The following is a 26,085-nucleotide window of genomic DNA, read 5'->3' on the forward strand; positions in this document are numbered from 1 at the left end:
CTAGGAGACGTGACAGTTTGTCTGTATGTTGGGGAGGAAGACCGTGTGCACCCGGTTTGGGGGGGTGCTCCAGCTGGGATATTTTGGGGCCATCACCCATGCTTCTACATAGCCCAGCCTAGCCTCGCAGCATTGCCGAATGGAGGAGACATTAAATTTGTCAGTTTTAATTGTAAGGGGCTTAATAATCCTATTAAACGTAGTAAGGTGTTACATTATCTTCAGCATCTGGGTTCCCACATAATCTTTTTACAAGAAACTCACCTTAAATCCTCAGACCATTTAAAGTTAAAGAAGGGATGAGTGGGTCAAATTTATCACTCCTCATTTCAGAGTAAATCAAGAGGTGTAGCTATTCTGTTGCATAAATCTGTTTCTTTTATACACTCAGATGTAATTGCTGACTGTAATGGTAGATTTGTTATTGTCCCTGGGCAAATTTATAACACTCGCGTGGCTCTAGTTAACGTTTACGCCCCCAACTTTGATGATGATGCTTTCTTTAAACGTGTTTTCTCGATGTTGCCCGATATTTCTTCACATTATTTAATATTGGGTGGAGATTTTAATTGCTAGCTTATCCTCAGTTGGACAGATCCTCCGCTATGGCATCTGTGCCTTCTAGGTCTGCCAAGGTGATCCGGTCTTTCATGACGGAGCTCTCTGTTTCTGACGTATGGCGCTTTTTTAATCCGAATAAAAGGGAATATTCCTTTTTTTCTCATGTTCACCATACCTTCTCCCTTATCGATTTCTTTTTGGTTGATAATAGATTACTTCCTTCTGTATTGGCATGTAAATACAATGCCATTGTCATATCTGACCATGTTTTGACTTCAATGAATATTTTCTTTAAGAACTTCACTTGCACTCGTGCGCCATGGCGTCTAAATACTTGTCCACTTTTGAATGAAGACTTTGTTAAATTTGTATCACAGCAAATTGATTTCTTTATTAGGCTAAACAAAGCTCCTGATATATCTGCTTCTATGCTCTGGGAGACTTATACAGAGAATCTCTTATACAGTACATGAAAAAAAAGGTTAGAAAAGATAAACTGTTTGATTTGACACAACGTATAACTCAGCTAGACAGCATATATGCTACTACCCAATCCCCAGATATATACAAGGAGTATCTCTCTTTACAAGCAGAGTTTGATGTCCTTATGACACATCATACTGCTGAACTTCTGCTTCAATCTAAATCAAAATTCTGTGAGCATGGGGATAAAGCCAGTAAGTTACTAGCTCACCAGATACGTCAAACATCGGCATCTCGTCAGATCCTTCAGATCCAAACACTTTCAGGAACAACTATGGAGCTGGCAGAAATTAATAGGGCTTTTAAGGACTTTTGTATGTCTCTTTAATCATCTGACCAAGCATCTACTACTTCTGATTTTGATGGTTTCTTTGATAAACTCTGTATTCCCTCTATTGACCAATCTGTGGTAGAGGAATTGGAGAAACCAGTCACAGCAGCAGTGATGTCCCTACAAAGTGGGAAATGCCCACAGCCAGATGGTTATCCATGTGAGTTTTATAAAAAAAATCTGGCATAAGTTAGCTCCTTTATTATTAGATATGTTTTATGAATTATTCAGTTCTGGGTCCCTTCCACAAACTCTTACTCAAGCTTCCATCTCCCTTCTCTTGAAAAAAGGTAAAGATCCTTTAGACTGCATCTCCTACCGTCCCATAAGTTTGTTGAACGTTGATTTCAAATTGTTATCCAAGACGTTGGCGTTATGACTAGAATCCGCTCTTCCAGCTATTATCTCTACAGATCAGATAGGGTTTAATCGAAATAGACATTCTTTTTTTAACATCAGGCGTTTGTTTAATATGATTTATAATGCTTTGACGTCTGATACTCATGAGGCTTTGATATCGTTAGATGCTGAGAAAGCTTTTGACAGAGTGGAGTGGAATTACTTGTTTTATAGGTTAAAGAAATTTGGTTTTGGGAAGAATTTCATGGATTAAGCTACTCTATTCTTCTCCATACGCTTCTGTCAGGACAAATAACACTCAGTCTGAATATTTTCTCCTTTATCGGTCAACAAGGCAGGGCTGCCCTTTGAGCTCACTTTTATTTGCTGTTGCGATTGAACCCCTCTCGATAGCACTTCAATCTAACCCTCAAATTACTGGTATACTTAGAAATGGGGTAGAGGTGAAGGTGTCCCTCTATGCTGATGATCTTTTGTTGTATGTTTCTAACCTGCATGTGTCTGTTCCTGCCGCCCTTATTACACTTCAAACGTTTGGTCGGATATCTGGGTATAAATTAAATCTAAATAAAAGTGAGCTTTTTAAAAGTGAGATTATTAATGCTGCTGCTAAGAATTATCCCCTATGTAACTTACCCTTCAAAATTGCTCACCATAGCTTTACATATCTTGGAGTTCATGTTCTGCATAAATTTGAGGACCTTTATAAGGCTAATTTTGTTTCTTTACTGTTTAAAATCCGAGAAGATTGCGAACGTTGGTCCTTGCTTAATCTATCTTTGGTAGCACGGGTCAACGTGGTTAAAATGAATATTCTTCCGTGGTTCTCCTACCTGTTTCAATGTGTACCAATTTTTCTTCCTCAGACCTTCTTTTGTAAAGTGGATTCCCTGGTTTCCAATTTTATTTGGAGCAAGAGGGTCCTAGGTTGCGCAAACAGTATTTTCAGAGGCCTAGGAAACTTGGAGGGTTAGCTTTACCAAATTTCAGGTTTTATTATTGGGCTGCCAATATTAAGATTCTCAAATATTGGCTTCAATATGAGATCTCAGATTCTCACTTGACCTGGCTGGCTATGGATATCAATTCTGCCAAGCCTGTATCCTTGAAAGCCCTAGTTCATTCTCCAATTCAGTCCTCTATTTCACCCTATACCAAGATTGTGCTTGTCAAGACCTCTCTTAGAATTTGGGCTCAGTTTAAGCGCTATTTTGGATTTCAGTCTCCCTCTACCTATGCCCCACTGGCTGCTAATCATGCTTTTCCTCCCTCCTTGGCAGACAGTGTCTTCTCTATGTGGTCAAAGTTGGGTATTAATACCTTTAAAGACTTATATACAGATAACATTTTTGCATCCTTCCAGCAATTATCAGACAAATATTTACTTCCAGGGCAGCATTTTTTTTTTAGATATCTGCAGGTTCGTAGTTTTGTATATAGTACATTCTCTACGTTTCCTCAGTTACATAATGACACTGTCTTAGATTGTTTTTTGACACCAATTTCATCTTTGAAAGTTTAAGTTTCATATATTTATAATTTGATTAATCTTATTCACATTGATTCCCTGAATTCCATGAAGGCCCTTTGGGAGGGGGATCTGGGGCAAGAAATACTGGAGTGGGTCTTACACAATTTAAAATAGTACACGGTTGTTTAAGATTTTTGGCGATGTCTCCCCAGCACGTGATAGGTGTCAACAGTCTCCCGCAGATCTCTTACATATGTTCTGGCTCTGTCCATCCTTACACAACTTCTGGATGGGAGTCTTTGACACCTTATCAGAATTAATTGATGAAAAAATAGAGCCAAATGCTCTTACGGCATTGTTTGGGGTCTTTCCTTCATCATCTGCGTCTTCCCTTTCTACATCTAAAAAGGATACCTTGGCCTTTGCTTCCCTACTTGCTAGAAGGCTAATAATGACCAACATCTCCCTCTCATTCTCAATGGATTAGAGATACCCTTTTTTTCGTTAAATTGGAAAAGATTAGACTCTCATTAAAGGGTTCTTCTAATACATTCAGGAAAATATGGGGCCCTCTTCTCCAGCTGGATAAGAGGATACATTTCTCGTCTTCCTTAGATTGATGTGACTCCCATGGGTTGGCTGGTCGTTAATATCGTGTTTGCTGTGGCACTTGTGATGGTCTGATTGTGTATTATGGATTCACTTGTATGTGAGCTGTCAGATTTTTTTTTATTATTATAAAAGGTGCCTATAACTCTTGATTCCTTACTAGTATTGTGTTGACAATTGTTTTGTTTTTGTAAAACCCAATAAAAAAGTTTGGAAAAAAAAACCCAAAAAAAACATGTGGGCCTATCATGTTCACAGCGTGCAACACACTACACTCACTAAACACTTTATTAGGAACTCCTGTACATTGCAATGCGTAAAATCATGCAGATATGGGCCAGCAGCTTTGGGTTATGCTCACATCAATCATCAGAATTGAGAAAAACATGATCTCACTGATTTTGACCGTGGCATAATAGTTGGTGCCAGAGTATTTCTATATCTGCTGATATCCTGGGATTTTCATGCAAAGCAGTCTCTAGAGTTTACTCAGAATGTTGCAATAAAGAAAATACATAAATTGAGTGGCAATACTGCGGACAGAAATTCCTTGTTGATAAAAGAGGTCAATGGATAATGGACAGATTGGTTCAAGTTGAAAGAAAGCCTACAGTAAGCATCTCATTTTTCTGCACAAAATGTCGAACCTTGAAGTGGATGGGCTATAAGAGCAGAAGACCACATCAGGTTCCACTTCTTTCACCAAGAACAAAAAGCTGAGGCTGCCAAAACTGGAGAGTTGAAGACTGGAAAAACATAGATTGGTATGATGAATCTTGATTTCTGCTGAGGCACACAGATGGTAGGTGGGAATTGAATCAGCATGAATCCAGAGACCCAACCTGACATGTGTCAACAGTCCAGGCTGATGGAGGTGCTGTAATGATGTGGGGAATGTTTTCTTGGCACAATTTATGCCCATTAATACCAATCAGTCATTGCTTGAATGCCACAGCCTATTTGAGTATTGTTGCTGTCCATGTGCATCTCTTCATGGCCACAATTTACCCATTTTCTATGGTGATAATGTGCCATGTCACAACACAAAAGTTGTCTCAAACTGGTCTCATGAACATGACAATGTGTTCAGTGTTCTTTAATGGCCTTCCCAGTCACCAGATCTGAATCCAATAGAACACCTTTGGGACGTGGTAGAATGGGAGATTCGCAGCATGAAAGTGCACCTGAAAAATCAATCATGTCAACATGGACCAGAATCTCAAAGGACTGTTAACAAACTCTTGTAGAATCCATGCCATGAAGAATTGAGGCTGTTTTGAGAGCAAAGGGAGGCCTTACCGAGTATTAGTATAGTGTTCCTAATAAAGTGTCAGTGAGTGTATATTGTGTGACATAGCATTCAGTTAACCATGTGAGTGCTACATTATGTTTATTGTCATTATTATTAGATGGAAGACCCCAATCTGCTGGAGGAGACTTCATCACTGTTGGATCCCAACGAGGCTGGGAGAGGGGCCCCACTGCGGCTTGGGTGAGTCTTCTTTAATATACAATGTGATCAAGGTCACAGTACCTAATGTCCTTGCTTCCTAAGTTCCTATCTATCAACAGTTTACCTGAATGTTGTATAAAATAGATTATCTCTGCAGATTTGTTGCTGGTGTAATAAGCCGTGAACGGATACCCACTTTTGAGCGGATGCTTTGGAGGGTTTGTCGTGGCAATGTGTTTTTACGACTGGCTGAGATTGAGGACCCCCTTGAGGACCCCACAACAGTGAGTGCTACCTCTCTATTCATTCATTTATAGTTTTGTTTCTATGCACTGATGTTCTCATATATAGACAATAATCTATTTTGGATGGTCATTATGGCCACTTGTTTTGTACTACAATACTTAATAAGCTGATGAAATTGTAAGGCTTATAGCTGTAATTTATTTGTCTTTCAGGGAGATCAAGTTCATAAGTCAGTATTTATCATCTTTTTCCAAGGAGACCAACTGAAAAACCGTGTGAAGAAGATCTGTGAGGGGTAGGTAACCATTTTCCAGGACAGCCAAGATTATGTATTGATTTTGTTGATACTTAATACAGATACAGTTGAGGTCAAAATTTAACATACCCCTTTCAGAATCTGCAAAATGTTTATTATTTTACCAAAATAAGAGGGATCATACAAAATGCATGTTATTGTTTATTTAGTGCTGACCTGAATAAGATATTTCACATAAAAGATGTTTACATATAGTCCACAAGAGAAAATAAAATAAATAGTTGAATTTATAAAAATGACCCTGTTCAAAAGTTTACATACCCTTGATTCTTAATACTGTGTTGTTACCTGAATGATCCACAGCTGTGTTTTTTTGTTTACTGATAGTTGTTCAAGAGTCCCTTGTTTGTCCTGAACAGTTAAACTGCCTGCTGTTCTTCAGAAAAATCCTTCAGGTCCCACAAATTCTTTGGTTTTCCAGCATTTTTTGTGTATTTGAACCCTTTCCAACAATGACTGTATGATTTTGAGATCCATCTTTTCACACTGAGGACAACTGAGGGACTCATTACAGAAGGTTCAAATGCTCACAGATGCGCCAGAAGGAAAAAACATGCATTAAGAGCCGGGGGGTGAAAACTTTTTCAGGGTAAATTTAACTTATTTTGTCTTCTGGGAAACATGTAACTATCTTCTGTAGCCTCTGAAGGGCAGTACTAAATGAAAAAACACGATATTTAGGCAAAATAAGAAAAATGTATACATCTCCATTCTGTTCAAAAGTTTTCACCCCCCCGGCTCTTAATGCATGGTTTTTCCTTCTGGAGCATCTGTGAGCGTTTGAAACTTCTGTAACAGTTGCATATGAGTCCCTCAGTTGTCCTCAGTGTGAAAAGATGGATCTCAAAATCATACAGTCATTGTTGGAAAGGGTTCAAATACACAAGAAAACCAAAGACCTGAAGGATTTTTCTGAAGAACAGGAGGCAGTTTAACTGTTCAGGACAATCAAGGGACTCTTAAACAACTATCAGTAAACAAAAAAACACAGCTGTGGATCATTCAGGTAACAACACAGTATTAAGAATCAAGGGTATGTAAACTTTTGAACGGGGTCATTTTTATAATTTCAGCTATTATTTTCTCTTGTGGATTATATGTAAACATCTTTTATGTGAAATATCTTATTCAGGTCAGCACTAAATAAACAATAACATGCATTTTGTATGATCCCTCTTATTTTGGTAATATAATAAACATTTTGCAGATTCTGAAAGGGGTATGTAAACTTTTGACCTCAACTGTATTTGTTTTTTTAAACAGATATTTAGATACCACTAGATATCACTTTGAGTCTTCTTTTAAGGTTTCGTATGTCACCTCAATGAGTTTATCCTTTCTACTGTGACTCTCGAAATATTTTGTCAAATAGGGCAAAAGCAAGTGTAATAATATAATGCTTAATAATTAAGCTGGACTTCCAGAAGAAATGTTATGGATGGACTATGTACCTTCAGTAGCTGAGAATAATAAGTAATTCCATACAACTGATGTCAGGTTAAAGAGACTGTGACAGTTGCAGTGAATGCTTTTATTTAAAATAAAGACGCACAAACATGGAGTCCTTCTGGGAAATGGAGTCAGATGCCGAATTTGGCATTGACATGACAGAACCCCCCCCCTTGAGGAGCTCACTCTGGGAGCAGAGTTCTTTCTTGGTCAGCCGCTGGGATGAGGGTTGGGTTTCTCAGGATGCCAGGCATGGAAGTTGTGAATCATGAAAGGGTTGAGTACATCATGGGCTGGGATCCAGCACCTTTCGGCGGGACCATACTCCTCCCAGTCAATCAGGTACTGGAGCTTACCCCCTCTGTGGCATGAGTGGAGGATGGCTATGATTCTGTAGGCAGGTTTTCCCTTGATTTGTAGAGGTTCTGGTGGTGTGGATGGGGATGCTCCTTCTGCTAATGGACTTGTGGGCTTGAGGCATGACACATTGAATGACGGAGAGAGCCGACAGTTTCTAGGGAGCTTGAGCTGGTCACATCATTGATGCATTGGAGGATCTTGTAAGGTCCAGTATAATGGTATGAGAGTTTTCTGCACCCTTGGTCCATGTGAATGTCCCACATGTATAGCCAAACTCGATCTCTGGGCTGGTAGTTTGTTCTGTGTCAATCAGCACATTCTTTGTAGCTTTGGGCCACTTGTTCTAGGCGTTGATGTGTTGCCTCCCTTATCTGCTCACTCTGCCTGAACCATTAGTCAACTGCACTGTAGGGTTGGCATTCCATGGGAATAGGGGAGGTTGGTAACTGAGGATGCACTGGAAGGAGGTGAGCTGTGTGGCCGAATGCCTCAGGGATTTTTGGGCATACTCAGCCCATGGGAGGGCCCAGTCCTCTTGGTTAGAGGTACAGAAGGACCTTAGAAATCTTCCTACTTCCATATTGGCCCACTCCACTTGGTCGTTGGACTGAAGGTGGTAGCCTAAGGTGAGGCTGACAGTCACACCCAGCTTCTCCATGAAGTTCTTCCAGACATGAGAGGTGAATTGTGCTCTTTGGTCACTTACAATATCTTCTAGCAGGCCATAGTAGCGAAATGTGATTAAACATGAGCTTTGCGGTTTTAAAGGCTGTGGGTAACTTGCGCAGTGGTATCAGGTTAAGGGACATGGAAAACCGATCTCTGACGACCAGGATTACCATCTTTCCCTATGAGATGGGGAGATCGGTCATGAAGTCCAGGGCCAGGTGGGACCATAGACGTTGTGGAGTGGGTAGTGGCATCAGTTCCCTGCAGGCAAGGTTTGTGGAATCTTTGACTGTGCACAGACTGTACAGGATGAGATGAACTTGTGGATATCCATTAGCGTATGGGGCCACCAGTATTTGATCCTGAGTAGTCTTGTGGACACCTGGGCGTCCCATAGCTGGTGATTTATGAGCCCAGGTGATGAGTCTGGGCTGTAGGTGAGGAGTTACAAATGTCTTCCCTTGGGGACATGATTTATTGCTTGATTCAGATCCCAGGTTAGTGCACCTATGAAGCATGATTCAGGGAGTATGGGTTCCTGGTTTCGTTCAGTTGGCGCGGTTGGGTGCATGCAGGACAGGGCATCTGGTTTGCCATTCTTGGAGCCTGGTCGGTATAAGATGGGAAATTGGAATCTTGTGAAGAATAGGCCCCACCTGGCTTGGCAAGAATTGAGTTGCTTAGCGTTTCTTAGATATTCAAGGTTTTTGTGATTGGTGAATATGATAAAAGGGTGCAGAGTGCCCTCGAGTCAGTGGCTCTATTCCTCCAGGGCTAGCTTAACTGCCAGCAGCTCTCTGTTCCCCATGCCATAATTACATTCTGCAGATGTGAGTTTCTTTGAAAGAAGGCAACAGGATGAAGTTTGAGATTCTCTCCAAATCTTTGTGAGAGTATTGCTCTGACTTCCACATCCGAGGCAGCCACGTCGACAACAAATGGCTTAGTGTGGTCGGAATGTTGGAGAATAGACGATGATGTGAAAGCTTCCTTCAACTGCACCACAGCTTGGTGTGCCTCAGGGTTCCACCGTAACTACTTTGGATCTTTTTCAGCAGAGTGGTTAGGGGGCTAGTGATAGCTAAAGCACCCAATGAAGTGACCCAATGAAGAGCTAAAGCACCCAATGAAGTGATGGTAGAAACTGGCAAACCCCAGGAAGCACTGAAGATCTTTAACTGTGCAAGGTTTAAGCCAGTTCTTTACCACCATGACTTTACTTTGAGCCATGAAAACCCCTTCAGGGTTAATGATATAGCCCATGAATGAGATCTGGGTAGCGTGGAATTCGCACTTTTCTCCTTTGACATAAAGCTGATTGTCCCTTAGTCTGGGTAGAACTTGGATGACATGGGTAACATGAGTTTCTGTGGATGGGGAATATAAGCAATGACAATGTGGCCCAACATGTCTCTGAGCACATCGTTAATTAGGCATTGGAACACTGAGGGGGAGTGCAAGGGAGCCCATATAGCATCAGGAAATTCTCATTGTGGCCAGAGGTGGTGCTAAAAGCCGTTTTCCATTCATCCAGTCATATGGACGATGAGGTGGTAGGCCACTGGTTTTGGCTTTGCTGAGCACTTCTCGATATTTTTGATCTCTTGATGGAAATGGACGATGCTAGCACCGTTGGCACTCAAAGACAGGATTCGTAGCACTGGGATGAACACCTGTGGAGCTCTCTTTCCATCCAGGAAATGTGAGGGTTGTGCTGTTTCCTCCATAAAAAGCCAAGGACAATGGGAAACTTGGATGTAACAATGAGTAAAAGGGAGGTAATCTTGTGGTAGAGGGTGCTGACTTGCAGATGGAGGAGTTCTGTGCTGTGGGTAATGGAACCTGCCTCGGTGGGACCCCCATCTTGGGCTTGGATTTGGAGCTGGTGTTGAAGTGGTTGAAAGTGGAGCTTGAGTTCTTCGGCAATGATACAGTTGATGAAGTTTCCTGCAGTGCCGGAATCAATCAATGCTGCAAAGGTATAGACACCTGAGTGGTTTATCTGAACAGATATTGAGGAAGCTTGAAGGAATAAATGTTTTGAGAGACTCACTGAGGGTGGGCATTGGTCGAGAGGAGCGCTCTCCTTCATGATTGGTGAATGACTAGGAGCGGGACATACTGGGTGGTGAGCGACTCTCTGTTGGTCTCTGTTTCAGTAGAAGCACAGTCCAGACCTCCTACGTCATTCACATTCATGGAACGTGAGCTTGGCCTAACCTGTTTGCATGTCTTCAACCTAGCTTGAATCAGGCGGATAGAGTGATCAATCAGTGAGTCCAGGGATTTCTGTTTGTCACAACCAGCAAGTGAGGAAGTGAGGGCTCAGCCTGCGATGATAGGCAGCCTTGAGAGCAGGTTCATTCCATCCACTACTGGTGGCGAGTATCCTGATCTCCAGGGCGTATTCTGCCACTCCTTGTTTACCCTGGGTCATTGTTAGAAGTTGCTCTCCAATCTGTTTACCTTCTGGAGCATGGTCAAAGACATGGTGGAACAGTTCAATAAATTGCTTGTAAGACAAGGTGTGTTCCCCTCCTTGGTTCCATTCTGTGGTCGCCCAGGTTAGCACCTTTCCTGTGAGAAGGTCAACGAGCTGAGCCACCTTGCTTTGTTCAGAAATACTGTATTTCTGAAATACTGTATTTGGAGAAATACAGAGAACATTGGAGGCGGAACCCCTGACACTGAGTGGGGTCACCTGCATACTTCTCTGGGTGAGTGATGAAAGGGGGAGCCCTGGGATAGTGTGCCGCCATCTTGGTGCTGGGTGCTGTCGGTGTAGAAGACAGCTGTGCGATTTGGGCATTGAGCTGGGCTATCTGGTGTTGTTGCTCCCTGACTAGATGGCCTTGACCCGCTATCGCCTGTTGCCATTCAAACATTCCTCCTGCCTCCATGTTAGTGGCAAAGTATACTGTCAGGCGGCTGAGACAGTGACAGTTGCAGTGAATGCTTTTATTTAAAATAAAGACTGGCAACCAACAAACAAACAAATCTGGCACAAAAACTGGCAGACGATGTACAAAAAAGGTATTCAGAGAATGAAACAATAATCATGAAACAAGAAAACAAACTTGGGTCAAAACCAGAAATAGCAGACATGAAACAAAAGGCTTGGTATGTCAGATGAGAAACAGAGCTGGAAGAATACCTCGCAAAGTCTTAGTGCTGAGAGTGTGCTTAGATAGTGTGTAGTGGTGATTGAGTACAGGTGTGTGCAATCAGTAATCAGGTGAACTTGAGTGTGTGAACTGGGAGTTGGAGTCCCTCTGGCCATGTTTGTAGTTGGAGGTACATTCTGGGAAACAGAGTTAGATGCCAAATTTGGCATTGACATGACAGCTGAATGACTGCAAATTTTGTTGTTAGTCACACAGACGAACTTGCATTTATAAATGATTAAGGTTAAAGAGCAATTCCATCAAATATCAGGAGACATAAACAACAGAAACATAACAAAAAGATAATCCTAAATTATTACATTATTACATTATCTCATACCTCGATCATTTCTGACTTAACTACAGTAACTACCATTAGAGCAGCACCTTGATGTGTATGTGACACTAGAGAAAGAATACAGAAAATCAAGCCTTTTAAATGTACTGTTTAGAAGCCAGGCAGTGGTGGATTATTTTTTACACTACAAATGAGAAACCAGAGAAAACATTGCAAATTTTAAATTGTACTGCAGTAGATAAAAACTACAAAGGCAAACAGCGTATTTGTCTTAATTGGGTTTTAATTTTGCCTTGTGTCATAACTGCTGTTCATGTGATGATGGGTTCCGAACTCCTCAATTTTAATTTTTAAGAAAACCTGGAAATAGTAAACTTTAGCACTGACTGTAAAACTTTTTCAGACACATTTGACATCAACTAAACACCAAAAGACTAATTGTTCCTGAAACTCCACCATAATCTTTATGTGCCTTTTTATTTGTTAAGCTGTTTAATTCAATCTAGCCACGATGATTCCATTAAATTCACACTATTGCAGTGTCATTTATTAATTCAGACAAACTTTATTTCAGGCCTGTCTCACTTTAACTTGCTGTTGTTAAGTTTTGTTATGGGCACAAACACAGTATAATATAAAGTCAAGATCACCTTCTAGGAATGAAAGCACTAATTTGAGTTTTTGAGCTGTGAAAATGTCCATAATACGCATCTCCATCTTCTACCAGAAAGTAAATAGCACTGAGTGTCTTTCTATGGTTGACCCTTCTCCCTAGTTATTAGGTTAAGGTGTGCAGTGGCAGGTGATGCAGAGGTGTTTGAAAATGGGGGCATGACAACAGGAGCTCTTCAAGATTAAAAGAGAGATTTCATTGTGTTTATTAGTACCCTTTCTTATTAAATGTCCTACACATATCTCTATTACTTACTACTATCTTTCACCTATCTTTAATCATGAATTTATTTGTCAGGTTCCGTGCATCCCTGTACCCTTGTCCTGAAACCCCACAGGAGAGGAAGGAGATGGCAGCTGGTGTCAGCACCCGCATTGATGACCTACAGATGGTATATCTAATCTCTAGGGATCTAGTTTTTCCTTACCTCTAAATTTTTATGAAAACAAATTAAGAGGGGTCTGTTGCAACCAGCTGAACGTAAGTCAGGGTGGAAAATCAGTTCTAAACCATACATTGAGAGTAGTTTAAAACAAGGTATGTTGTACCTAGTAGTGAGTATAGTGATCGTAGATCAAAACTTTGAGGCACAGAGTGAAATAGTATATAACCTGCCAGTTAGAAACACAATCCAACATAAGCAGGAAATATTACACCCATGATTGACACACATGGAAGTATATTTTAACCTTAGATGAAGGACCAAAATCAAAAGTATTGTGCTTTATAATAAAGCTTTACAATTTATTCATGACATTTATTTGTATTTTATACTGGTGTGTGCTTGTTCTATTCCTGTAAATTCCTGTTGAATATGCAGAACCACAATATAATACTACATGTATGGTAAACTTTAGAATATTTTATGGTGCATACTCCCTTTCCAATATCTTTAATTTGATAACTTCCTGAGGACAGAGCTCATTACACTGGCTGATAAAATAAAAAAAAGCCTATTTGTAGTTACATAATGCCCTCCTGTTTAAGTGTCTATTACAAAGACTATATTCCTGTGAGGTGACAATGGATTTATTAATGTAAAAGCTCTGTTTACTCTACAAATGGCAGTATTGTACACTTTGAACAGAATTGCCGAGCAACTTTTTTTTTTTTCCATAAAATCAAGTATAGCGTTCACACTAGGCTATGATAGAACTTACATTCTGCTGGTATAACTGGCTACTGATACTTAAATATTACACAAAAGTGGTGCTGGTTATAATGCTTCAACACAGCTCAGGGAGTTATACAGATACCAGCCAAATACTTGCTGTTGTTTTGGGCACAAACACTGTATAATATAAAATCAAGATCACCTTCTAGGAATTAAAGAACAAGTAAATAACTTGCAGTGTCGTCCTATGGTTGACCCTTCTTCCTAGTTATTATAAGGTGTGCAGTGGGTGGGGATGCTGAGGTGTTTGAAAACAGGGACATGACAAAAGGAAAAATGGCTGCTGGATTTGCTCTTTAAGACTAAAAGTTATTGGAAAATTTTGAGTAAGTTATTTACTGGTTAAACTAGGAACCTTAAAGTAGCCAGACTCAAAGGGGAAAGCCATCCATGTCTGGACAGCATGGGATAGTGGGAATATCTTAATAAGCTTATGAAGAATTACATATAAGAGCGCTTGGGTCATTCAAATAGTATGCATTGTTGTATACACGTGCAGAATGTTTGATAAGAGAACAGTTTGAGTATGAATTTCAATATGAACATATTGTGAGGAAGTGGGAAGTGCATGCCCTTGGAATGTACAGCTGAGCTTAATTATTGCTGGGTGAAAAAACATTCAAGTGTCTATAAGCAAAAAAGCAGGAGAAATCAAGGCAGGGGTAACAAATGCTGAAATGGTCAAAGCCATTGAAATGTAGCATAGACATTTTTGTCAGAAATCAGAAAGACTCAACATCCAGCCCTTGATGTTATATTCACATTCCATAAACTTACTAAGTTGTTGAATATTATTTGTTGGACTTCAGACATGCACTGATCACCAGCCATAATATTAAAACCATCTGCCTAATATTGTGTAGATCCCCTTTGAGCCACCAAAACAGCTCTGACCCATCGAGGCATGGACACCACAAGACCTGTGCAGGTGCGCTGTGGTATCTGGCACCAAGCAGCTGATCCTTTAAGTCCTGATCCTTTATGAGATGGGGCCTCCATAGTTCGGACTTGTTTGTCCAGCACATCCCACAGATGTGAGATCAGATTGAGATATGGGGAATTTGGAGGCCAAGTCAACGCCTTGAACTCTTTGTCATGCTCCTCAAACCATTCCTTAACAATTTTTTTGCAGTGTGGCAGGGTGCATTATCCTGCTGATTGAGGCCAATGCCATTAGGGAATATCGTTGCCATGAAGGGGTGTACTTGGACTGCAGCAATGTTTAGCTAGGTGGTACGTGTCAAAGTAACACCCACATGAATGCCAGGACCCAAGGTTTTCCAGGAGAACATTGCCCAGAACATGACACTGCCTCCGCCGGCTTGCCTTCTTCCCCTAGTGCATCCTGGTGGCATCTCTTCCTCAGGTAAGCGATGCACATTCACCCGGGCATCCACATGATGTAAAAGAAACCGTGATTTATCAGACCAGGGCACCTTCCTTCATTGCTCCATGGTCCAGTTCTAATGCTCACATGCCCATTGTAGCTGCTTTTGGCAGTGGACAGGGGTCAGCATGGGCACTGTGACCAGCCTGTGGCTACACAGCCCCATACACAGCAAGCTGTTATACAGTGTGTGTTCTGACACCTTTCTATCATAACCAGCATTAACTTTTTCAGCAATTTGTGCTGCAGTAGCTCTTCTGTGGGATCTGACCAGATGGGATAGCCTTCGCTCCCCATGTGCATCAGTGAGCCTTGGGCACCCATAACCCTGTCGCCAGTTCACCGGTTGTCCTTCCTTGGACCACTTTTGGTAGGTACTGACCATTGCATACAGGGAACACCCCACAAGACCTGCCGCTTTGGAGATGCTCTGACCCAGTCATCTAGCCATTACAATTTGGACCTTGTCAAAGTCTCTCAGATCCTTACACTTGCCCATTTTTCCTGTTTCCACCATATCAACTTCGATAACTGACTATTCACTTGCTGCTTAATATATCCCACCCTTGATAGGTGCCAGTGTAACGAGATAATCAGTGTTATTCACTTCACCTGTCAGTGGTTTTAATGTTATGGCTGCTTGATGTACATAGTGTTGTGGTTGTGTCATCTGCAAAGCAAAAAAAGCTAGTATCCTGATACCCCGCAGGGAAAAAAAATCTGTATTTCTAGAATTGAGGAGAACTTTAATTTTGTTTGCAAAGAGAATTCACCATTTACGTATTACAAAAATTTTCGAACTGATAAGCAGTCGGTAAGGTAACATTGAACCAGGATGCCCCATTACTTTAATCCCAACAAGTTTTCTAGTGGAAGTTTGTGATCTACACTCACTGTTCTAGGATATACACTTTAACAGGAACACCTGTACACCTGCTCATTTACGCAGTTACCTAATCATGCAATCATGTGACAGCAGTACAGTGAATAAAATCATGCAGATATAGGCAAGGGCTTCAGTTAATGTTCACATCAAACATGGAAAAAGTGTGATCTCTGTGACTTTGATAATGGCATGGTTGTTGGGGCCAGATGGGCTGGTTTGTGTATTTTAGAAACTGCAGATCTCCTGAGAATTTCATACACAACAGTTTCTAGAGTTTACACAGAATGGTGTGAAAAACAAAAAAAATCCTGTGTGCTGTGGGTCTGCAGGCACAAACACCTTGTTGATAAGAGAGATCAGAGGAGAATGAGCAGACTGGTCTGAGCTGACAGAAAGTCTGTAGTAACTGAAATAATCACTCTTTACAACCGTGGTGAGCAGAAAAGCATCTCAGTATGTACAACACTTCAAACCTTGAGGTGGATGGGCTAAAACAGCAGAAGATCACATAACGTTCCAACACCTGTCAGCCAAGAACAAGAATCTGAGGCTATCATGGGCACAGACTCACTGAAATTGGACAGTTGATGACAGGAAAAAAGACCAGGTGATTTGTTTTCTAATCTTCAACTGTCCAGTTTGGGTGAGTCTGTGTCCATAATAACCTTAGATTCCTGTTCTTGGTTGATATGAGTGGAACCCGATGTGTTCTTCTGGTGTTAAAGCCCATCCACCTTAAGGTTTGTTGTTTTTTGCACGTGTTGCTGTGCTGGATCTGATACAAATGTCTTGTGTTGTTTAATGCAGGTGCTGAATCAAACTGAGGATCATCGGCAGAGGGTTCTTCAGGCTGCTGCTAAAACTCTGCGTGTGTGGTTCATCAAAGTGAGGAAGATGAAGGCCATCTACCACACACTGAACCTCTGCAATATTGATGTCACTCAGAAATGTTTGATTGCAGAAGTGTGGTGCCCTGTCTCTGACCTGGACTCAATACAGTTTGCCCTGCGGAGGGGCACGGTGAGGAAGCAAACTTTAATTGGTGTTCATAATCAGCTCCTTTTATCAGATTTCTCTGATCAGATGTCATACACTTTTTATATATTTTTCATCCATTAGTCTTATGAAAAACACTTCACCACCAGCATGTCATGATGGTGAAGCAGATAGCATTGCTGCCTCACAGCTCCAGGGTCCTGTGTTCGAATGTGAGCTTGGTTTGCTGTCTGTATTGCTGAGTTTCACATTCTTCCTATGCTTGTTTGGGTTATCCGATTTACTCCCTCCTCGAGAAAATGCTAGTTATGTATGTAACTGTGGGTCTGTGAGGACCAGATAACTGCCAGGGGCTGGATACCTTCTTGTGCACGTGGGAGTGTGTCCTGAATGAACGGACTGTCCTGCTTCACTGGGGAGAGCCCTAATCAACATTGAGTTGTTTCTGCATCTAGAAGGAGGTCTTCCAAATTTCTCCTAGATCTGGGACACCACCTCCGGGTATATGTGCTGCCTTGCCGGTGCACCTGCTAGACGATTGTGCAGTCCTTATAACTGATAAGTCCGCTGTCAGTGAGGCTAATAATGTGTGGACCCATTTGCCTTCCACGCCAGGTTAAGAGCGACTTCATTCCACCTTGCTAACTGATTTACCTCACCGTCACACTATGATGTCAGTGGTGGTGTAGATCGAGCAGGAAAATTTGAGGGCTAGATAGACTTCCCTCAATTCCAGCCAATTGATATTTTCTGTCCGATATCCAGTGAAGTTTATATACCTTTACACATTTTGCATAGGACTGCTGCAATTTAACATCAGAGTATGCTAGTGTTAGAGAGTAAAGGGTAAATGTTTAGGTGCACTGCATTATGGTTAATGTAGTTTTGGGGTTTGGGCTGTGAATGAGCGTGAGCTACAGGTAGACGGTATCTCTCCCTTTTGGTGTTTTAGTCTACCTTTTTTGTCTGTGGAAGTAAACTGGGTTAAATGCCAGCCATTCAGCAGCACTCTCCTCTCACTCATCATTGTGAAGGGAAAAGACCTTAATATATGCAGATTAACCCAGAATTGCAGAAAGTTTAGTGCACTCTGGCCTTGGATCCCTCTGACAACAGAGACTCCCCCTGAGCAGGAAAGGTAACACTAGTACTACTAGTGTGATGATCAATTAAAAATACACCACAACATGAAGTTTTTAGTCATATACTGACAAAAGATTTGTGGATACTTGACTATAATGCTCATTTGTGCTTTTTGAACATTCTATTCCAGATTTAGTCCCTACTTTGCTGTTGTAATCCCCTCCACTCTTCTGGGAAGGCTTTCCACTAGATTTTGACGTGGTTGCGGGTAATTGCCCATTCAGCCATAAGAGCATTAATGATAGGCATTGATGTTGGGCAAGGAGGCCTGAGGCACGGCCAGTGTTCCAATTAATCCCATAGGTGTTCAGTGGGGTTTAGGTCAGGGCTGTGTGCAGGCCACTTGAGTTCTTCCACTCAAACCTTGGCAAACCATGTCTTTATCGAGCTCACTTTGTACAAATGGGCATTGTCATCCTAGAACAGGTTTGGGCTAGGCCCCTTAGGACCCCTTAATGAAGGGAAATTGTAATGCTACAGCATACAAAGACATCCTATACAACTGTGTGCTTCCAACTCTGTGGCAATAGTTTGGGGAAGGCCCACATATGATGGTCAGGTGTCCATAAACGTTTGACCATATAGTGTAGCAATTGACATTTTAGAGAAAACAAAGACAAATTAAAACTTACAATTAGCTGGTTGCACAAGTGTGCACACCCTTTAATTAATACTTTGTTAAAACATCTTGTGCTTATAATACAGCACTCACTGATTGTCATGTAATTCCCTCTCAGCACTCATTGTGCCTTCCGGTGCGCAGCGTGGATTCCAGTGTGAACGCACTTCCATGTCTTTTGTTTTGACCTCTGTCCATGTGCATTTGTTTTAATATGTGTCTTGTATCCACCCCTGGCTTGTCATTGGTTTATTGTGCTAGTTTGTAATTATTGTGTTCACCTGTTCACTTGTTGTTAAAGTCTTATTGTGCATTCATGTCTTTTATGTTTGGGTCCTTTTTTTCCCTGTTGTTTCCTGTGTTTCTTTTTTCCCCCTGATTCCCAGCTTCCTGGTTCTGACCTATACTTGTTCTTGGATTCATGCTCATGGATATGCCTTGTTTGTTTCTGCCTGTCTGTGTATCGTCCCATGCCTTGAATTTTGACGATGATATTTGGACTGCCCTCAATAAAATGCGAGTTCAGAAAGTCACGGTCCCTCTCTCGGTCTATGCTGTTAATTGCTCTAGTTGGTCATTGTGTTCACTAGCTACCTTCTGCTTAGTTTGACCTATTTAAGCCTGTGTGTTTCTTTGTGTGTCTTATCTTGCTTTCATGTCCGTTAAGTCTAAGCCTTTTATTCCTGTTGTTTCCTATGCTTCCTTGTTTCCCCTGTTTCCAAGCTTCCTGGTTCAGACCTGCCTATTTTAGAATTCATATGCCTTTTTTATTTCTGCCTATCGACCCATGCTTCAAATTTTGAAAATGATATTTGGACTTCCCTCAATAAAATAAATGCATCTCTCAAGGAATTCACCACCTCAGTGCACATTAAGAGAGAGAAACATAAGGTGTTTGGATTGAGATCACATCAAATCAAAATCCAATTTTCCAGCAGACACTGTAATGCATTTCAAAGCTCTCAACTGTGGACTACTCTTTCTTTCCTTGGCTGTAGGTAGCCTGCTTAATACCTTCCTTTTATTGGCTTTTTATTGGCACCCAAATCTGTATTAATTTTTGGTGGATCTGGAGCCAACCCAAGGAACACTGGGTGCGCTGGGAGAATTCACATGGGACATCAGTGCATGCATACACATTCACACGTAGGGGCAATTTACCATAGCCAATCTGCTTACCTGTGTGTTTTTGGACAGTGCAAGGAAACCGGAGAACCCAAAGGAAACCCATGCGAGCACGGGAAGAACATGCAAAACTCTACACTGACAGTAACCCAAACTTAGGATAGAACCAGGGAACCTGGAGCTATGAGGTGGTAACATTACCCAGTTCACCACCATGCTGCCCTAGGAGCAATATGTGCTGCATAAATAGTTTTAATGTAAATACACAGAACATTTGAAAGAAGAAAGGGGAATATTTAAATGAATGAAGCATTGCTTGTAACCTTTATTACCAGTGATTCAAATGTTATACTGTGTGTTTGAGTGTCTCTGTTATTAACTGTGCAGGAGAGGAGTGGATCCACTGTTCCTTCCATCTTGAATAGAATGCAGACCAAACAGACTCCACCCACCTACAACAAGACAACCAAATTCACCTCTGGCTTCCAGAACATTGTGGATGCTTATGGAATTGGAACATACAGAGAGATTAACCCAGGCACTATGCAAATATTGACATTAACAGTACACTAGGCAAAGTTTTGTTTTAATCAGTTTATTGGGGATTCTTTGACATCAGGATATAAAAACAGCCACTTTCTCAAAGCCACAAATAAACTGAAAAAAAAAGACTCATTTCCTAGTTAAATTGTCCTAATCTTGTATTATTGTTTTTCTGCTGTAGCACCCTACACCATCATCACCTTTCCTTTTCTGTTTGCTGTGATGTTTGGGGACATGGGTCATGGTGTGCTGATGACTTGTACCGCCCTCTACCTTGTCATCAGAGAGAGTCGCCTACTTGCACAGAAGCGTGACAATGAGGTTTGAGCTTGTGGCTCAATTATCAATGATTCTCTGTGCATTATCATCTTCTATGTATAATCTTAGAGTGTTATTTTAATAATGCAGTATTTTACTTTTTAGTTAATTTTAAGAACTTTTCTAAATTATTTCAGGTTCATTCCTGATGAGTGTATTTATTATTATAAGTTTCTGTTTGCATTACTGTATATCCCATAGTTATGCGTAACTAAATAGTTAGTGCATTAGTACTAGGTGAAGACATTTTGGTGCTACTGAATATGTCATATCTTAACAAACTAAAGCTGACTCTTTAACTCTGTTTCTCTAATCCTGCTTTCCATATATGTCTGTAGATGTTTAACATGGTGTTTGCAGGCCGGTATATAATCCTTTTAATGGGCATATTTTCCATCTACACTGGAATGATCTACAACGACTGCTTCTCCAAATCCCTCAACATGTTTGGCTCTGGCTGGAGCATCAAGCCCATGTTTGGCTCCAAAGGAGGAAACTGGTCGTAAGTTTATCAGTAACCCACAGGGTTAGACTAAAGGATATCAACAATTAGAAATATTATGAGCAGTCAAAAATGTTTCTAATTCATGATACTTCTAGCAACCATTCAGGCATCAGAAAGTTAGGATTGAGTGATTGACTATCCAGATCTTGTCAGACTTCTTGAAACATAAGTTGATATAAATGCTAGAGTAATCATTATTGTTAGTCTAATAACACACTATATTGCCAAAAGTTTATGGACCTGACCATCACAGCCATACGGTATATGGGCCTTCCCCAAACTGTTGCCACAAAATTGGATTTCCCTTCGTTAGTACTAATTGGCCCAAACATGTTCCAGTATGACAATGCCCCTGTGCACAAAGCGAGGTACATGAAGACATGGTTTACCAAGGTTGGTGTGGAAGAACTTGAGTGGCCTGCACAGAGCCCTGAGGTCAACCCCACTGAACACCTTTGGGATGACTTGGAATGCTGACTGTACACTAGGCCTTCTCACCCAACATCAGTGCCTGACCTGAAGTCAAGTGGGTTTTATTGTTATTCCTCTATATAGCTTACATAAATTGGAACGAAATGTCATTTCTCCAGGACCATGGTGCGACATATAACAATACAGTAGTACAGTACACAAGACTACGTAAAGTGCAAATACACAACAGTATGAGACCTGTAAACTACAGTGTAGTGCAGCAGCAATAAATGTAGCAGCAATATTGGCAGCAAAAAGAGTCTCATAAATAAAAAGTGTCTGATGCAGCTTTGTAAAATGCAGGTGTGCAGTGGTATTGAGTCATACTGGGTTAGGTGTTTGAATAGTCCACGTGAGTGTTGGGAGGCAACAGGGTGTTGAATAATCTGACTGCCTTGCGAAGAAACTGTTGCAGAGTCAAGTGGTGGCAGCACGGATGCTCCAGTAACTTCTGCCAGATTGTAGGAGGGTGAAGAGTCTATGAGAGGGGTCAGAAGGGTCGTGCAATGCTAGTGGCTTTGCAGACGCAGCGGTTATTGTACGAGGCAACGATGGTGGGTAGAAAGACCCCAATGAGCTTTTCATCTGTTCCCACAATTCGCTCTATGGTGTTGTGGTCAGAGACTGTGCAGTTCTCATACCACACAGTGAGACAGCTGGTCAGGACATTCTCTGCCTCTGCAGAAAGTGGAGGCGCTGCTGGACCTTCTTGGCTAGGCAGGTGGTGTTGAGAGTACAGGAGAGGTCCTTTATCATGTGCATACCCAGAAACTTGAAGCTTCTGACTCTCTCTACAGTTGTTTTGTATATGTGCAGTAGTGATTGAGCTACTGTCGTCCTCCTGAAGTCAAAAATCATCTCTTTGGTCTTCTCAACATTAAGAGATAGACTGTTGTCTCTACACCATTCTTTGAGCTGCTCCACCTCCTCCGTGTATGCTGACTCATCATTGCTGCTGATGAAGCCCACAACTGTAGTGTCATCTGCAAACCTGATGATGTGACTTGAACTGTGCTGCACAGCACAACTCAGCACAACATGAATGGTGTAAACAGCAGTGGACTGAGGCCCTGGGAGGCACTGGTGTCCAATTCAGTGGTGCTGGAGGTGGTGGTGGTGATCCTTACAGACTAGGGTCTCAGTCAAAAGAGACCAGAATCCAGTTGCAGAGGGAGGTGGTCAAACCCAGCAGGCTCAGCTTTTCTGTTAGTTGGTGTAGGGTGATTGTGTTGAATCCTGAACTGAAGTCTATGAACAGCATCCTTACATAATTCTCCTTTTTGTCCAGATGTGGTGTCCTCTGTTGAGCAGTTAGGAAGGTAGGCATACTGAAATGGGCTGCAGATGCCCGCTCGCTTGCAGCACTTCCACTTTCTCATACATCGTTTCTTTCTACCCCTGGGGCTTGGTACATGTAGCAGCCCTAGGCCGTGTGCTTCTGTGCCGCCATCTTGGTAAAAAAAAGAAAAAATGTCTGAATGGGCATAAATCTTCACTGCTATATTCCAATATATAATAAATACATAAATCCCCAATGCTATATATCTAGTGGAAAGCTGTCCCAGAAGATTGGAGGGTATTATAGTAGCAAAGGGGGGACTAAATCTGGAATGGGATGTTCAGAAAGCACATATAGGTATAGTCAGGTTTCCACAAACTTTTGGCCATATAGTGTAGCCAAGCCATAGTTTGGTCTAGAAATTAATTTGCTACCTTGACTTTTAGACAAGTCTTTTAAAAAAAAAAATGTAAGAGGGGCTAAAACCTGTCAAGTATTGACTGTTTTATTTTCCAAAGAATTCATGTGTAATTGTCACTTTTCTGTGTGTAGTTCTGAGACTCTTGATGGAAATCCAGTATTGCAACTTGACCCAGTTGTACCAGGAGTATTTGGTGGGCCGTATCCTCTGGGTATTGACCCAGTAAGCCACACAAACACAATAAAAACACTATTTTGTACAACCACTAAACATAGAGTGAAGGGTTGAGCATCAATCAAATTCTTTCTGTGGGTCTTCTCTTCTAGATCTGGAACATTGCCACAAACAAGCTAACCTTCCTGAACTCATTTAAAATGAAGATGTCAATCATTCTAGGGGTGATTCATATGTTGTTTGGAGTCACTCTTTCTCTCTTCAATCATCTGTGAGTATTGTGTGTGTGTGTGTGTGATCTCAATCCATTCTTATAATCCTCATTGTATTTTCTAAGGGAAACAATATGTTACAGACGTGGACAAATTTGTTGGTACCCTTCCATGAAAAAAGAAGAACCCACTATTTTCTCTGAAATAACTTGAAACTGACAAAAGTAATTGGCATCCATCATTGTTTATTCCACATTTAATAAAAGTCAGACTTTGCTTTTGATTTTTGATTCAACAGAATATTTTAAATGATGAAACAAATGAAAATGGCATGGACAAAAATGAAGGGACCCTTAACCTAATATTTTGTTGCACAACCTTTAAAGTACAGTCAGGTCCAGAAGTATTTGTACAGTGGCAGAGTTTTCGTGATTTTGCCTTTATACACCACCACAATGGATTTGAAATAAAACAATCAAAATGTGACGACTTTCATCAGTAGACAGTAGTGTAGACTTTCAGCTTTATTTTAAGAGGTTCCACCAAAATATGGCATTTACCATTTAGGAATTACAGCCATTTTCAGCAAAGTACCTCCATTTTCAGGGGCTCAAAGGTATTTGGACAAAGTGACATGATTGTAAACATAACCATAATTTTAATACTTGGATGAAAATCCTTTGCAGTCAATGACTGCCTGAAGTCTAGAGCCCATGGACATCAATAAATTCTGAGTTTACTCCCTGGAGATGCTTTGCCAGGCCTTCACTGCAGCCACCTTCAGTTGCTGCTTGTTTGTGGGTCTTTCTGCCTTCAGTCTTGTCTTCAGTAAGTGAAGCATGCTCTATTGGGTTGAGATCAGGTGACTGACTTGGCCATTGAAGAATATTCCATTTATTTGCCTTCAAAAAGTCTTGAGTTGCATTTGCAGTACGTTTAGGGTCATTATCCACCTGCACTGTGAAGCGGCGTCCTATCAGTTTTGTAGCATTTGGCTGAACGTGAGCAGAGAGTATAGCCCTATATACTTCAGAATTCATCTTGCTCCTCCTGTCAGCAGTCACATCATCAATAAACACCAGTGAACCTGTTCCATTGGCAGCCATAGATGCCCATGCCATAACACTGCCTCCACCATTTTTGACACATAATGTGGTATACTTTGGATCATTAGCTGTTCCTTTCTTTCGCAATACTTTTCTCTTCCAATCATTCTGGTACAAGTTAATCTTGGTTTCATCAGTCCAAAGAATCTTATTCCAGAACATGGGAGGCTTTTTTAGATGTTTTCTGGCAAAGTCTAATCTGGCTTTCCTGTTCTTGAATGTTACCAGTGGTTTGCACCTTGTTGTAAACCCTCTGTATTTACATTCATGAAGGCACCTCTTGATTGTAGATTTTGACAATGATACACCTACCTTCTCCAGAGTATTCTTGACTTCTTTTTTTTTTTTTTTTTGTCAAATAAGTTTTTTATTCAGTCATCGAATAACCTTACAATAATCACAAGTTCCAGTAGTAATTTTCTTATATGCACAGAAACTTACAAATAAAATAAATAAATAAGTAAATAAATAAGTTAAAAAAAAAAAAAAAAAAAAAAAAAAAAACATGTAACACCCCTTCCCCAGCCTGTTAATATAAGATACAGTGACATTCAAAACAGCTTTTAAGTTACAATACATTGCATTAAGGAATAGAATTCCTCTTGAGGTAACAGAAGAAAGGGTCCCAAATCTTGTGAAACTGTCCAATGTTGCCTTTTAAAAGATATCTGATTCGCTCCAAGTGCAGAGTAGATACCAGCTCCTCAAGCCATAGTTTAGCAGCAGGAGGATTAACCTTTTTCCAGAACAGTAATAACAGTTTCTTGGCTGTTATCAAACAATATGTAAGGAATTTCTGTTGAGCACTGTTCAATGAATATGTGTAATTAGAATGTCCTAATATAATGAGCACTGGGTCTGGATCCAAGTTTACACTAAGGACATCTGAAAGCACTTTAAAAACTTCACACCAGAATCCCTGTATTTTATGACAGAATATAAAACTATGAGCTAAATCAGCATCCTCCGATTTGCACTTATCACAAATAGGAGAGACATTGGGGAAAATCCTATGTAATTTCGTATTCTTGACTTCTGTTGATGTTGTGAAGGGATTTTTCTTCGCCAAGGAAAGGATTCTGCGATCATCCACTCTAATTGTCTTCCGTGGTCTTCCAGGCCTTTGTTGGTGAGCTCACCACTGCTTTCTTTCTTTTTAGGAATGTACCCAACTGTTGATTTGGCCACACCTAAGGTTTTTGTTCTCTCTCTTATAGATTTATGTTGTTTTTTCAGCCTAATGATGGCCTCCTTCACTTGCATTGAGATCTCCTTGGATTTCA

The 26,085-nt window shown here is 40.9% G+C and overlaps 1 protein-coding gene across 1 annotated transcript in view; it reads left to right on the plus strand.

Moving 5' to 3' along the window:
* The window catches only part of atp6v0a1b (ATPase H+ transporting V0 subunit a1b), a 67,845-nt gene that overhangs the window by 21,084 nt on the left and 20,676 nt on the right, over positions 1-26,085 (plus strand). The window contains exons 6-15 of the mRNA XM_026924114.3: positions 5,225-5,307; positions 5,426-5,552; positions 5,727-5,809; positions 12,741-12,834; positions 16,698-16,910; positions 20,161-20,311; positions 20,498-20,637; positions 20,973-21,136; positions 23,442-23,532; positions 23,637-23,755. Coding sequence (XP_026779915.2) covers positions 5,225-5,307; positions 5,426-5,552; positions 5,727-5,809; positions 12,741-12,834; positions 16,698-16,910; positions 20,161-20,311; positions 20,498-20,637; positions 20,973-21,136; positions 23,442-23,532; positions 23,637-23,755 — 1,265 coding nt within the window. The remainder of the gene's footprint in view (positions 1-5,224; positions 5,308-5,425; positions 5,553-5,726; positions 5,810-12,740; positions 12,835-16,697; positions 16,911-20,160; positions 20,312-20,497; positions 20,638-20,972; positions 21,137-23,441; positions 23,533-23,636; positions 23,756-26,085) is intronic.

Source organism: Pangasianodon hypophthalmus, chromosome 22, assembly GCF_027358585.1.
Source record: "Pangasianodon hypophthalmus isolate fPanHyp1 chromosome 22, fPanHyp1.pri, whole genome shotgun sequence".
Classification (NCBI taxonomy): domain Eukaryota; kingdom Metazoa; phylum Chordata; class Actinopteri; order Siluriformes; family Pangasiidae; genus Pangasianodon; species Pangasianodon hypophthalmus.